This window comes from Pangasianodon hypophthalmus, chromosome 3 (assembly GCF_027358585.1).
Source record: "Pangasianodon hypophthalmus isolate fPanHyp1 chromosome 3, fPanHyp1.pri, whole genome shotgun sequence".
Classification (NCBI taxonomy): domain Eukaryota; kingdom Metazoa; phylum Chordata; class Actinopteri; order Siluriformes; family Pangasiidae; genus Pangasianodon; species Pangasianodon hypophthalmus.
Window position 1 is genome coordinate 15499301 of NC_069712.1, and position 15028 is coordinate 15514328.

General features: G+C 38.3%; 2 protein-coding genes across 14 annotated transcripts in view; both read left to right on the top strand.

Annotated features, from left to right (window-relative positions):
- Positions 1 to 10564, top strand: part of tacc2 (transforming, acidic coiled-coil containing protein 2) — a 64891-nt gene extending 54327 nt beyond the window's left edge. For 10 of the 13 annotated variants that reach the window (XM_026940325.3, XM_053232264.1, XM_053232261.1 and 7 more), the window contains 8 exons: positions 1133 to 1192; positions 3439 to 3573; positions 3908 to 3984; positions 6266 to 6309; positions 7813 to 7973; positions 9073 to 9179; positions 9368 to 9488; positions 9637 to 10564. In XM_026940325.3, the coding sequence (XP_026796126.3) occupies positions 1133 to 1192; positions 3439 to 3573; positions 3908 to 3984; positions 6266 to 6309; positions 7813 to 7973; positions 9073 to 9179; positions 9368 to 9488; positions 9637 to 9702 (771 nt within the window). In that variant the 3' untranslated portion in view covers positions 9703 to 10564. The remainder of the gene's footprint in view (positions 1 to 1132; positions 1193 to 3438; positions 3574 to 3907; positions 3985 to 6265; positions 6310 to 7812; positions 7974 to 9072; positions 9180 to 9367; positions 9489 to 9636) is intronic. The other 3 variants (XM_053232260.1, XM_053232265.1, XM_053232266.1) reach the window with 1 other exon arrangement.
- A 141-nt stretch (positions 10565 to 10705) lies between these two features.
- Positions 10706 to 13290, top strand: ly6pge (lymphocyte antigen 6 family member pge). The gene is made up of 3 exons (XM_034303147.2): positions 10706 to 11720; positions 12262 to 12378; positions 12698 to 13290. Exons 1-3 carry the CDS (start codon positions 11660 to 11662, stop codon positions 12892 to 12894), a joined length of 375 nt encoding a protein of 124 aa, XP_034159038.1. The 5' UTR covers positions 10706 to 11659; the 3' UTR covers positions 12895 to 13290.
- The last annotated feature ends 1738 nt before the right edge of the window (positions 13291 to 15028 follow it).

The following is a 15028-nucleotide window of genomic DNA, read 5'->3' on the forward strand; positions in this document are numbered from 1 at the left end:
GTTCGACCTGGACACTATTAGTGTAATAGATAACCCTGAGCTTTGATCAGTTTTGATGAGTGTCTCACTGATGGTTTGGTGATTGTGAACTGCTCTCTTATTGACTAATATTGTTTTTGGGAAATATAACCATTTATAGAAGTGAGCCTTAGACAAAAAATAATGAATCCAGTCATTCACAAATACATTTTGTTCTCCCTGGGTCATCTCAAGTGGTGGGCGGGGCCAAGGGCTGTATTTTTCTTGCGAGGACTGGGCTGGGGGAATGTAGTGTGTGTTTGGTGTGCACATACTGTACAAATAAACGATAGAACCAAACATAATCAGTACCCGAATGACAGCCAAATTAAGCATTTCTTAAATACTTAAGGACTTGAATTGCCATAGCTGTTTACCAGAAATTATTTCTTTTTAATGCCATAAATTCCTGTTTGAGTGCTGCACCATCATCCATGTAGATTTAGTGACAAAAGCAGCATAAACAGTGAGCACATGACAAATTAAAATACCCACAGAGACTAAGTATGGATGTCCATCTATAATTCAGGTTTAAATGAAGTTGGGTATCTATGATTGATATGGAAATACGTGCAGCTCTAACAGAAACCTTGCTGTTTGTGGGCAGAATTGCAAATTGAAATTGCAGTGCATTTTTATCTCATTCTCTATGATCAATAACACAATAATTTCTCATACACGCTCTGACAGATCTGCCATGTTTTTGTTTTCAGTTGTCGCTTGCTGTTGTCGGCAAAAATATTTCCCCATCCATTTAAGTTATACATGCCTTCCTCTCCCCAGCTGAAGCACAAGAAGCACACTCCACATTATTATTATTTTTTTCATATGGCAAAGCACACTCTGAGTAACATTAGCTCTTGATCTGTAATGACTGAAAACTAATCTGTTGCAAAAAACATTTCATTAGAGTTCTCATTAGCTCTTCTGAATATTTCTTTCTGATTGCAGAGTTTTACGGATTCAACGTTCATTTCACACACAATCTCTTGCTATAATTTTAGCTGATGCATAGTCAGTGCAGGGCCCTGAGCCGCTGTTTTCACCCACTCATTGAGACGACCCTGTGTTCTCCCCACTCCATATTCAAGTCTTTTTCTTGCACACTTCACAGTCTCGGCTCAAGAAACCCAGCCCACGCTGCTGGAATCTCGGCAGTTCATCCACAGCTAAAGTAAGAGGATTCAGACTAGAATCAATTAACACCCTCTCTTTTTCACACTGGGTTAAACCCTTTCCTGAGCTAACACATAGATGTGAAATAAACCTTATATCCCACATACCTTCTGTCAATTCACTGAGTACAAACACCACAATCTCACTCCCTTTAGGATGCTGCCCACTCTTTTTAGGTTTGTCTAAAAGATAGTTACAATACAATAGTTACAATAAATCTCATGCATGTGCATCTAACACTGAACATAATATAACAGATAACACAGATAACACCATAGATCCATTTCCATTTGGACTTTAGATTCCAAACCCATAGGACACTAATGTTGAAGACAGAATTCAAACTCTCTAAAAAAATCTTTACAGTTCACATGGGTACAGCATTTTGTCCCCCACAAAATGTATGGATAATGAGCCAAGCATCCACAAGCTATAGTGAAGATACTGTAGATTGTGTGTAGTTCCCCTTAGACACATCATTACTTCAAAAAACTAGACATATAATATACACCATTAAATTCACAACCCCATCCTGAAATTATGTAGTCACAATTGTGTAGAAAATACCATGCTTAATGTATAGCAACATCCAAATTCAGTCACACTATTGTGTTGGGAATTTAAGCTAAGCAGCTCTCACAATTATAATTTCACATGAACAGCTTATCCTGTGCATCACAGATGCAGTATCCATTGATGTCCATAGACAAACACTGTTTAAGTGAATACATTCCAAACCCAGTGGCTGCATGATGGCTCTGTTGACAGCTTTTCTTTCCACAACAGCAATGAGCTTCAGGATGGAATAAAGAAATTATCATAAATACCATGGCCAGACCCAAAATGTATGTATTTGTGCCCTGTCATATGCCTCTGTGCCCTCTGTAAAACTGGAACTCAGCCAAATAATCTACTAATCCTCCTCGTTTTGGATCAGCAGATGGATTTTAAGTGGAAACAAAATCATTGTGTTTACATTGTGCCTTCCCATTTAGGGTTATTAATAGATTGGAAAATTAGGCGTGTAGAGAATGGTCGAATCTGGGTACAGTCATGGCTCGTGGCAGGTTTTCCTTTTCAGTTTGCTTTAAGGATACAACCTGTTTTGTGCTATAAGACCAAGGAATTCATGAACCCCATTTTGTTCCACACTTTCGAGTGTCCCAGATTCTTTCTTCAGCTAATTTTTTTGCTGATTTAATGTGGATTAAAACTGATCAGAAGTTAGTGTTGGGTCCTGAGATCTGAATGTGTCTGGGGTTATTACAAAGTTAGTTTTGGAGTTAATCCTCAAATTTACGCAGGACTGGTTGGTCTTCTTTGAAAAAGAAAATGTGCATCTCATAACTGTCTATTCATACTTGTGCAAATCATTATAATTAATGCCTTTGTATACATTTTGCTCTTTTTAACTGCCCCAGCATGTCACTAACACATGGGCACTTCTTTGAGCCCTCCCAAATACCCTTCCTCCCTGGCCTGGGCCCAATCACAGCTATGCTCTTTCACAAAGAGCAGCTGCTTCCACCCATCTTGCTTTGAGCCTATCACGGCCTCTTACCTGAAGCTCAACAGCAGATTGAAGCCTCATCCCAACTGCGCAAAGCTTTAAATCCGAGCTAAAATCCTGCTCTCATTGGCATTGTGGCTTTGCTGAGTAGAACCTGTAGACAATGTGCTGCCTCATGGCTTGGTTCCGAATCCCTCTAGTATGAGTGTATGACTGAAAAGTGTGAATCACTGAGGGTAGAGGTGTGCGTGGGACCATTTTTTAATTCCCACTCCTCCCAACTCCTGATGGAATTCTGACCAATCCCGCCCACTCCCACAGACACTCTTGACCAATCATGCCCTCGCCTGCAGTTTTTTTTTTTTTTTTGTACCTGTTCGCAATATTCTCTAAAGAACTTAGTCGGTTCTGTTTCTGAAAATATAAATAAATTAGTAATTTAACCCACAGCAACCCTGACCAGAATAAAGTAGTTACTAATGATGAATGAATGCAGGATATGTTGTGCAGCGCAAGCACTTAGAACGCTCCTGGGTTACATAAACGTGGCCTATTTTTGTCCCACATGATTCATATCCGGTAAAAACCACATGCTCCCTCAACTCTTTGGTAGGGGTCCTGGGGGTCCCATGTGATCCCAGTCCCGATGCACACCTCTAACTGAGGCTACAGACAATTAACCTCAATTCCTGTTTCTATCCTCCTTCCTAACACTTACTATCTTTCCAAACCAGGAGAGAGAGCTGGCCTCCCCTGGAGACAGTGGTGTGTCCAAAAGCTCCCTATACTCCCGGACGGGGTACAGTGAAGCCGAAAGCCCTTATCTCCCCCAAGACCTGGACCATTCACTGGGCATAGCGAGAGAAGAGGTATATAAGTATATATGTGTCAATTCTCAAACAAGAATTCTACAAAATATATGTTTCTAAGATCAATAACTGATGTCCCCACTTGTCTGGCAATCTGAGGTAAAAGAATGATGGACTACATGCGTCAGTTCTGCACTCCATAACTATCCAGTCTTTTAATAATGCAGTTTTCCAATTTAAAAAAAAACAGGATTAAGAATGCATATATGAGAGCTCTGAGCATTACCCATTCTATATTACTATATAATCTGATCTATTCCATCAAAGACCATAAATGTAAATGTAAATGTATTCCATTCCTGTATGGAAAATATACTGTTGCTTGCATCATCAGATTGTTGCCAAGGAAAAGGAAGTGCTGGAATGGCAGAGAAAGTACGAGGACAGTCGACAGGAACTGGAAGAGATGAAGTAAGAGAGCACTATATTACTTGACACACATACTGTTCCTTCGCCTTCATCTGCAAAATATCTTGTTTCAAAATTTTTGTGATATGCACTTGTGTGAAAATCGCTTTGGTGACACAGTAAAGCAATCTGTAAACTTAAATAGCAAACAGAATTGTATTTGTAATAGAACTTGTCCTTACTTAGTAGCATTGCGCTTCCTAGCTACATAACTACAGCACTGAGCTAACATTGCCCTATAGCTACATATTTAGCTTTGCAAATTTTAACTCTCCAGCAATAGCTATTCAACTTTTAGTAGCTGAACAAGTTAAAAATTCTGCTAATGTTAGGCAAAGCCTTGTATCATTTAATTAAAACTAAGCGATAGCAAATTAGTTTACATTAGGCTAATTATATTGTGTAAATAATTAGCCAGGTTTGCTAGTAAGCTAGTTGACACTAGGCTATTAGCTGACATGTCATGTAATTTCAAACTAACTGACTTGGACCAAGAGTTTCCATGTTCGGTAGGATGTATCAGCCCTCGTGCTCCAAGATTGGTGGCCGTCATGATCACAAGAGGGAGGGAGAGAGACCACGTTACAGGGTGGGAACTGACAATAACTAAACTGGGTGCAAATAGGACACGTTTCTATTTTTACCCAGGTGCAAATAACCTCATGTGCAGGCTTACCTCTTCATTTTGTCTGCACTGTACACTACATGGTGTAGCCAACTGCTACAGTAATCTTTTTATGACCAACATGTAAGCCTCAGTGCATCTGTCAATCTGTTTATCTCTCTCTAACCTTTTCTTAAAGCTCAGGCCTGTGCATGAAACTAATTAAGAAGGCCTAAATGTGAGGCAGAGGCAGGGAAGAGACATAAAGAAGTGAAGTAGAGAGAGGACTATACTGCTGTTTACGGCCCATCGAGGCATGACATACACTCACCTGCCACTTTAATAGGAACACCTTTAAACCTGCTCATTCATGCTATTGTCCAATCAGCCAATCATGCGGTTGCTGTACAATGCATAACATCTTGCAGACACAGGTCAAGAGCTTCAGTTAATGTTCACATCAAACAGCAAAATGGGGAAAAATGTGTTCTCACTGACTTAAAGCACACTGACAATAGCAATTCTCATTGACCATAGCACAGTTGTCGGTGCCAGGTGGGCTGGTTTGACTATTTCAGAAACTGCTGATCTCATGGGAATTTCATGTACAACTGAGTTTACACAGAATTGTGTGGAAGAAACCTTGCAGTTCTTGATGAGAGAGGACAGAAGAGAATGGCCAGACTGGTTCTAACTGACAGGAAGGCTACAGTAACTCAACTAGCCATTCTTTACAACCATGGTGAGCAGAAAAGCATCTCAGAACAACAATATGCAGAACCTTGAGGCAAATTGGCTACAACAGCAGAAGACCACAAATCGGGTTTCACTCCTGTCAGCCAAGAACAGGAATCTGAGGTGGGCACAGCCTCACCAAAACGGGACAGTTGAAGATTGGACAGGTGATGATTTTCCAATCTTTAACTATACTGAAGCTCTTGACCTGTACCTACAGGATTGTATGCATTGTGATGCTGCCACATGATTGGCTGATTGGATAATTGCAAGTGGCTGGTGTAGGCAGACATGAAATTGAACTATTCTGTCAAAATCATAACATTAATATGCACTACACTGATTAATTTTCCTAATATATAGCACTGGATCTAACAGACCTGATAATATTAAATGAGACTGGGCAGTAATGGCATATAGCACTTTAGTGAGTAAAGATAAAATATTGTATTGCAACACAGAAAAATACTAAGAGGAGTTACTCAGTTAGGAATATGGTGCCTATTGTGCTTATTTTAAACTTTTTCTGACCCAGGCATGTGCTGGAGGCTGAAGGGAGGGGAAATAAAGACAGCAGCTTACTTCATTAGACTGATTCGGCTTAGCATAAGGTAGACCTAGAAAGCTAAGGGGGAAGCATTGCTAATCCATCTGCTTACTGTGCGGGCAACCTGCTTTTCCCAAAATAAGCCGTCCCGTGGGCTTTTGCCAACAAACAGCAGCCTTCGAAGCACTTCCTTTACCAGGGGAACTTCAGGAAAAAGTGGCACAGCCAGCCATCACTATAAAGCACAGATGAAAATGTGAGAAACAGCTGCACTGAATTAACCAGCACAAGCATAGACAAAGTATTCTGTTCTTGCTTGATAATTGTGTACTGTGAATTGCATACTTTTGTGTTTTGAGTCCAAATCAATTTAAATTTATTTCCTCCCTTGTCTACAGGAGAATAGTTACAGAGTATGAGAAGACCATTGCACAAATGATTGGTGAGTATGCAGCGTCTGCAATACACCTGAGCGTCTTTGGTTCATTATGTCTACTGTCATTTTCTTTTACAGATATTATTCACAAGAAGAATGAATATCACACACTAATCTCTGAAGCTAATTTCATGAAACATATCTACAGGTTCATATACCACTTAATTTTATTGAATTGGGGGGTTGGAGGGTTGGGGGTTGTGGGACATTTCCAAGCACAGGCTCTCTTACTCGTCACTCCTCAACCTCTGTCTTGTTGTCTTGCGGTCACTATTTCTTGAACCCCTTAATGTGTAATGCTATTTTCACTCTATTTTCTATCCTTCCCCTATATTTTTGTCTTTAATCTTAGATATATTTGTGCTGTGAAATATAATAGGTTCTTCATACTCTCTTTCTCAGACATATTGTTTCAGAGTTGTGTCGGCTCCAGCCTTGACATTCTATTTCTCACTGAGTTCAGCTTCCCTTTTCTCCCTTTTTTCCACACCGAGTGTCTTTCTTGCTTATTGTTTTTGCTTATATTATTTCATTGCTTTACTCTGACAGTTATTCACTGATGTAAATCTGTTCTTTCGGGTTATTTTATCTTCATCAGTGGAAGATTTACCTACCTCAATGGAAGGAAGAGGATTTCTTTTTATATCTGTAACACACTTTCTCCCACGTATCACTCCCAGCTGGCTTGTTTTAACACAATCCCTTCTTTCTGTTTGCCTCCCTCCTTTGCCCATAAATACCTGATAAACCAATCAGGCATGCCTGGTAAGTAACAAAAGGACTCTTCTTTTTGTCTGTTTGTTTAGCGTCCAGATACATCTGGTAGATGGGGCAAGGTCTATCCATCCTTGTCTCCGTGCGTGTTTCATGTTTTTTTTTTTTCATTTCTGGGTTGATCTGTTGATTTCAAATCTGGGGCATTACTACTTATATTTACATTCCAGACAATGTTAAGGAAACATAAACCATAAATACCATACTTGACATGCACAATTTTGGATGTGTCATATTCTTCCTGTCTCTCACTAAACTTAGCAATGGACCATAAGTCTGTAAGAGTCTCTTGTGTAAAGGGAAGTCAGATGATCCTCTGTGGTGGTCTCATCTGTCACCCTGTGTCTCTTTGGTTGCCCATCATTTATTGTGTGTCTCGTCTGCATGCTTCACAGGGGAAATGCGGTTCAACAGAATGTCATCAAATATTAGTGATCATCATTAATGATGCAATGCATATCATATTTTCCAATTCTGAGTCCATTTATAGTGTCTCTTTTGCTGGCCTTCCATTTGTCTACTCAGTGGGGATTTGACTGTGTGGAATTGATTGTGACTGTGTGTGTGATGCTTAATTATTTATAACATTTAGCAGTATTTTTTCATATCATTGTCAGTATTATGACAGTAAAGCAGGGCTGTTAGGCAGAGGTCTCATCACGGTGTGTGTGTGTGTGTGTGTGTGTGTGTGTGTGTGTGTGTGTGTGTGTGTGCACGTGTTTGCACGTATCTTAGAGGATGAACAAAGGGAGAAGTCTCTGTCCCATCACACCATCCAGCAGCTTATTCTGGAAAAGGACCAGGCACTGGCTGATCTCAACTCAGTGGAGAAGTCTTTGGCTGATCTGTTCCGCCGCTATGAGAAAATGAAAGATGTTCTAGAAGGGTTTCGTAAGGTGAAGTCAAAAGTCTGCTGATAAACACTCACTTAGACACTTACACATTCACACTAACACTGTGTCTAAAATCATGCCCTTATTCAAGGATTCAAACAACATATTTTAATTACCTTTATATACAAAAGTGTCTGCTCTGTTATTCATGCTGAGTAAATTTCAAGCTGAAAGAAATCGCTATGCTCTGTGATACATAGTGCGGAAGTACGTTTACATTTACATTTACATTTATGGCATTTTGGCAGATGCCCTTATCCAGAGTGACAGAAGTGCTTTGTAGTCTCTATCAATAAATACATCCTCATACTGGTTCACTAGGTCAGAGACTAAGCGTACTATCAGTCTAAAAACAGTGTTGGGGAGGTTAGTATAGTATAAAAAAAAAAGCATGGACTTTTTTTTTTATTAATTTATTTTTTGTGCTAATTTAAGTACTTCATGAAGAGTTCGGTCTTCCAGTAGTAAAATGGATTTGCTGTGGACTATGGGCAATAATTAATTACTACTAATAAATTTAATTAATTTAAAATTAAAAAAGTTTAAAACTAGTAAAGATTTATTTTAAAAAAAACAAAAACAAAAGAACAAAAAAAAAAAAAAAAAAGCTCCAGGACCCCAGCGTCTTGATACAAGGGCAAAACACCCTTTCTGTCTTTTATGTTTTCCCATTGCACTGACATCAGAGACCTGAGGAATTAGGCAGTAAAACTGCTCACACATGAGTGAACACCCACATGGGCACAAGAAGACAGAAAATAAGTTCTGTGCATCAGAGTTTTATTTATTCCACTGAAATATCGACGTAAAGTAAAATCTGATCGTATATCATTACATAAACGCCACCGCACTGGGCTGCCAATGCAACTCTGAGTTAATTTGATTGGATATCACATAACCACACTTCTAGATAATGTGTTCGCTCTTACCCAACCCATTTTTTCAATTGGTACTCTGCACCAGGTAAACACTTGCATTGATAGCACATAGACATAGCGAAAATATATCTGCTGCCACCCAACATGCTAACACTATTATCTAGTGCCTTATTTAAACCGTTAAAGGTTCCACTCTTACTCACACAATTCAATTTAAACTTTAGAATGAGGAGGTGCTGAAGAAGTGTGCACAGGAGTATCTGTCTCGAGTGCGCAAGGAGGAGCAGCGCTACCAGGCCCTGAAAATCCACGCCGAGGAGAAACTGGATAAGTAAGTGCTCTGCAATGAGAAGTTCTAAATGCTTTATTGCAACATTATTTTGATTTGTCTTGTCTACTGCAGCCTAATGCATGCACCTAATGGCTGTTTGTGAGTAAATGAGTAAATGTGGAAATAAAATCTGAATGTATTGTGGAATGGCAGTGCCTGACTCTGAAGCGCTTTGTGGTATCCTGCAGGGCGAATGCAGAAATTGCTCAAGTGCGTGCGAAAGCTAAACAGGAGCAGGCAGCGTACCAGGCCAGTCTGAGGAAAGAACAGATGAAGGTGGATTCACTGGAGCGCACACTGGACCAGAAGGTTTGTCTTCACTGCCATACATGTCTACTCAGTGTTTTTGATAAGACAAATACACAGTGTTATATTAGCACATACTTAACTAATCCACTGCAACATGATTTAAAATATAAAGTAATTATTTGACACAGTATGTTTGATTTTTTCACAGAACAAAGAGATTGAAGAATTGACCAAGATCTGTGATGAGCTGATTGCTAAAATGGGGAAGAGCTAGCTGACTATCATATGATCCATGCCCACATAGGACAATATATGAACTGAAAGAGAGTTGTAAAAACCATTGTGCTGATTTTGTCCTATTGACTGCTGGACAGAACAACAGACTGTCCGCAAAATCTTAAACACTACTGACATTCTTCAAGAAACGGGGCTCCTGTTGACTAGGAGGACACTGGTCACTCTATCACACCGCTGTAACTACTAACCAAGCATTTTGATGTTTTATTGTACACCAGTTTACCTGTAATCGGGGTTTTGTGGATATTTTTGAGATGTATTCCCCATCAGTACAGATATTTTATGAGAGTGTGTGTACAGTATGTCTGAGAGAAAGAGAGAGAGAGAGAGAGAGAGAGTGAGGATGAGTTTAATTGCTAATGATGCCATGACAGCCACTGATGGAGCTGACTGTTACGTTAATTTCTGTGGTAACCTCTTTGAACTTGAAATCACAAGTGAGAAGAAAGACATGTCTATATATATGATTATGAAATGATTATAAACATGCATGTGTTAATTTCTTTTTTTTGTGAATATGAGCTGAATATAGTATAGGAACACAGATGCAGGTTTTTGATACTGTTTAATCTGCTTCCTCATGTATCTTTGTAGATACTCCCTAGTTTTGTTGCCTCTTAGCAAAACTGATGTGCAATTGTATTTTCTGGGGTTTTATTTTAATATGTTAATAAGCATAATGTCCTCTGTCTCTGGTACTAAGATAGCTAAATTAATTTGATTAGGATTGTCTCAGTCCTGCTCTGGTTGATGTGACACAGTAGATGTTTCCCTAAAGAGAAGCTCTACTTGGCTACACAGCACCTGCTTACAAAGTGCAATAAAAGATGGCAATAAACTCTGCTGCCTCTTTGTTTGATCCTACACTAGAATTAAATACTATGAAATGCTTACATAGTATTTGCCCTGAGAATTAAAACAGTCTTCTGATTAAATGGAAAGAAGAGTACCTTGCTGTTTGAGGAAGTGGCTGTATGTGTCTGAAAAGATGCCCACTGCTGCTGAGACAGCAGACGGTTACTTACATTCGGCAGGCAATAATCCTGCTAGTGCCAAGCACAGAAATAGTCTGTCTGAGAGTCTGTTATATCTGCACTTGTCATATGTAGTATGATGTGGATGAGTCAGTTCATTTGGTTCATGAGTGTTCCTGTTTGATCTGGATTTACATTCAAAAGCTCAATTCTGTTTTTCATATTCAAAAGCAGGTATATGAAAGAACAGAGCTGATCATGAATCATGTATAATAGTCTGTATATTAGGAGTGTAACCCAATGCCACTATCTGTATCCGTATTTATTTAGTGCTCCAAATATTTGTACTGTATTAGGTTTTTTATTTAATTAAATTTGAATCCTACTATTATGGTCACCGAAACACTGAAAAAAAAGGAAAAAGCAGTCTTTTTTTATTCAAAACTATGATGTCTTTCCCAAACCAGTAGCCACTTAATAATATTTTATGTGATTTACTTTAGTCATTGAGTTTGTTACACTCCAGAAAGATCAGAAAAGATTGCTTGACACGTTGTCAGAATCTACTACAAAGCTGGCGTGCAGTCTATGGTCTGCGCTGTATGGAGCAGTGGCTTTATAATTAAAAGAGTATTTCTTTTGTGAATTGTGCACCAGTTTGTTTAGCAAAATGGTAGAAATATGGTTTTATTTTGGAGTTTAGTATTACAAAATTCAGGTCAGGCTGCGAGAGAAAGCCACTGACAGTAAATTAAAAAAAGGAATAAAAAAGAATTGAAAGATTTAAACTTATGGCTCACTATTTGGGTGAGACTCATCTTGTCTCAGTAGACAATCTGGTAATCTGGCTCTGTTCAGTACTGGTGAGGAATTAGCTCTCTGTCGTATAAACTCAGAGGTTTGTACGAGAACAACCTGCTTTTCACTGATCAATCTGGTCAGCCCAAGACCAACAGCAACATGAATGCTGTCCAATGCTGCTGGTTGTATGGCCTTTTCCTTCTACTCTGCTGTGTTCATAGTAAGTATCTCTTTTCTATTCTGTATGCTTTCCATGTCTCTGCCACATTTGTTTTATCCTTAAAGGAACACCAAAGTGTCATAATCTTTTCAGTCTAGACCTCCATCTGTTGTTTTTTCTGTGTACTGTCAGTTTCCTGTCTAGCCAGCTTCCTTGATAAAGTCCAGTAAGTGCCTCTCATCAGATAAGATTGTCTTTTGTTCATGTTTTCTTCATTTAGACAAAGTGTTAATGGACTAATGGCAGCAGACAAAACACTCCTTTAGAAAGATTGAGACCACAGTGAGTCAGAAAAGAGCTCAGTTGCCTTACTGTATAATAAATTACTGTAGTCACAGTGATGGTTATGCAAACAGTCATAATAATAATAATAATAATAATAATAATAATAATAATAATAATAATAATAGTTCCCAATGTATTTTTGTCCCACTTGTTGAATTTTAGATTAGTTCTAGACTTAGTCCTTAGGGAAGGATAAGCAATGGATCCATCGTAGATGAATAAAGCATGCACTGAGTGTCTTTATCTGTCTGACTAGGTGAGGCACTGCACTGTTACACCTGCATGGGGTCAACAGATGAGGACTGCAATCAGCAGGGATCCAAAGCATGTCCAAGTTACTCAGATGCATGTGCTATTATCAAAGGAGATGGCAGTGAGTTTTACATTTGAAATGTGATCGATTTCTTGTTAAATAATATTAAGTATTGGGGAATCTTTTAGAGAGGCAGATATTTAATTTGTCTCATTTAGCACTGGAGAGGGTTGTGAAAAGCTGCACTATTTATGTGTACATACAGTATGTGTGTGTGTGTGTGTGTGTGTGTGTGTGTGAGAGAGAGAGAGAGAGAGAGAGAAAGAGGTGGTGGCTCTATCCACTAACCCACATTAAAACATAAGTAATTATGCTCATAATATACTGCCTATATTTTTTTTTTCACAGTGAATGTATCTGTTCTAATCTTTTCTAACAGGCGGTGTGCTGAAGTCATGTTCCTACAAATCCTTCTGCAGTCAAGCTAACAGCCAAGGTGACAGAGTTGCAGGGGTGAAGGTTCACTGCTGCTACTCAGATGACTGTAACCTGATGGGACATGGCACCCAGCTCAGCAGAGGGTTTAGCTATCTCTTAGTCCTTCTGCCACTGTTTTGGCATCTATTGTCAAGCTAAAATTGCCAGCACAAGCTTAAATGTGCTTCATACAGGGGAAGTCACATTATGAAATCAGTAGCCTTTAAGTGTAATAATGTCTCTGATTAAGTATAATGTCTTAAATGTAATAATGTCTGTGCCTATTAAACTGAATAATACCACACAAATGGATTCTACAAGCAGACTCTACATACAAAATAGTAACATAACATAGTCATTTTTTTCCAACAACAAAAATGCTCTATTCATGTACAGACTCATGGTGCTTTATGATTAATTCGAACTCTAAATAGCCAAAAGCCTTAGACTCTAAAATTCCTTTAGGTCAAAGTAATTTAAGTAGTGTGAATAAATGCAGCTGAAGAAGAAATACTGGAGGTATGTCATGCTCAATAGTGCTCAATATTCCTGTATATGTACATATATATATATATATATATATATATATATATATATACACACACACACACACACACACATATATATATATATATATATATATAGTGTGTGTAAATATAAGTAAAATCTGTGAAGATTAGTTTAGATAATATACTCTATATAATACATATCAAATTGTCCACTGTAAAAGCAACCACTAAATTGATTCTTTGGAAGGTAGAGCTCAAATCCCAGCATCTCCAAGCTACCAGTGTCTGACCCTCTGCTTTGATCCCAGTTTCCTAGGAAAGAATATCTTCGTACCAGGCATTTGTATTTATAATGACAATAAAGGCTGCCATTTTCTTTTTTTAGCTCGTCCCTTCTGTATAGTCAACATTTAGCAGGAGAGTGGGGTATTTAAAACACTGATGTTTTGCCACTAAAATATTCTTTATAGGTCACGCTGTATACCTATTTTAGGCTTTTTGTTTTCATGTTTAGATGTTTCAGTGTTTCTGGATATGCTCTAGATATCAATTTGATGCAGACCTGATTTTGCCTTGAGGATTCAAAGAATGGGTTAGTTGCTGAAGATATTTAAGTACAGGCACAAACATTAAAGGAGATCTATTATTCTTTAAGATAGACCTACTCATTAGATTCTCTTATTAGAGAATTAGGGCATCTTTCAGTGTGTATTACCAGGCATTAACGCAACAGACTTTCTGCCTCATTTTGCTTCTGAGTAATTTTTGTGGCATTAACACTAGGGGTCAGTATAAATTCACAAATGTTATGGTTATTGTGCAGTATTCTGGCAAGTGCAAGTGTGACCTATTACAGGATCTGCTACTCTGTAAAGGAACAGCCATTATTCTGAACTTTCCTCTGGCAGGTCTTAGCTGGACAGTTTGACACATGGTCCAATAACAGCAGTAAAAATATCACTGGTTTCAATGGTATTATTAGCTTAGCACTGACAATCACAGGAGCTGTTTCTCGTATTCAGTGTATTTTGTGGAGCTTGAAATTAGGGCAGTATACAACCATGTGTAAAACAGGTATTTTTTTTTTTTGTTTTGGAAATGCCATTTTACAGTGATATTTAAAAGTGCTTCCCTGCTGTAGGCCTGCATTGCTAAGACAAGCTCCTTGCATACCTTTTTTAAGCAGTAGACTACATATGCTATCTAGTGCTATTAAACAGAGCATGGCTCACTTTTCATAATAAAATTAGAATTTTACATTAATCTGCAATATAAAACAAAATTTATTTTTAAATGTTAAGAATTATGTAAGCCATTAAAGGCCATTGTGAAAAAGTGGTTCTACATAATGATCAAACTCAATTATGGTCTGGGTTTGGGTCATGAACTGGTAGACCTCCATTCACATGCAGACCCAGCAAAGTACTTCAGTGGATCAACCTGAGCACTCAAAAATACTGGAGCAGAACCGATCAATGTGTCAAAAAACTGGCTGTAGTTCAGCAACTCCTTTTTTTTAATTGATGAACTATAACGGCAGATTCTCTGCTGAGGCTTGTTGCTGTGAAATACGTCCATTTATTTAAATAATTTACCTTAAGGCAGCTCACTGAGAAAGAGTTTTCTTAGACTTGAATATTCTTTTTTTTTTTTTTTTTCCCATTTGCCCTCTCTGATCTAATTAGTGAAGTGACGACTTGGTTAAGTCTATGATGAAAACAGAATGTTTAAGGACAGTTGTAGAAGTAGAAGTTGTAGAAATGATAGAAGGATGCATTTATTCA

Coding starts and splice junctions, on each gene's coding strand:
- ly6pge (XM_034303147.2), top strand. CDS start 11,660: ATGAATGCTGTCCAATGCTGCTGGTTGTATGGCCTTTTCCTTCTACTC. Junction 11,721..12,261: donor TCTACTCTGCTGTGTTCATA/GTAAGTATCTCT, acceptor CTGTCTGACTAG/GTGAGGCACTGCACTGTTAC. Junction 12,379..12,697: donor TATTATCAAAGGAGATGGCA/GTGAGTTTTACA, acceptor CTTTTCTAACAG/GCGGTGTGCTGAAGTCATGT.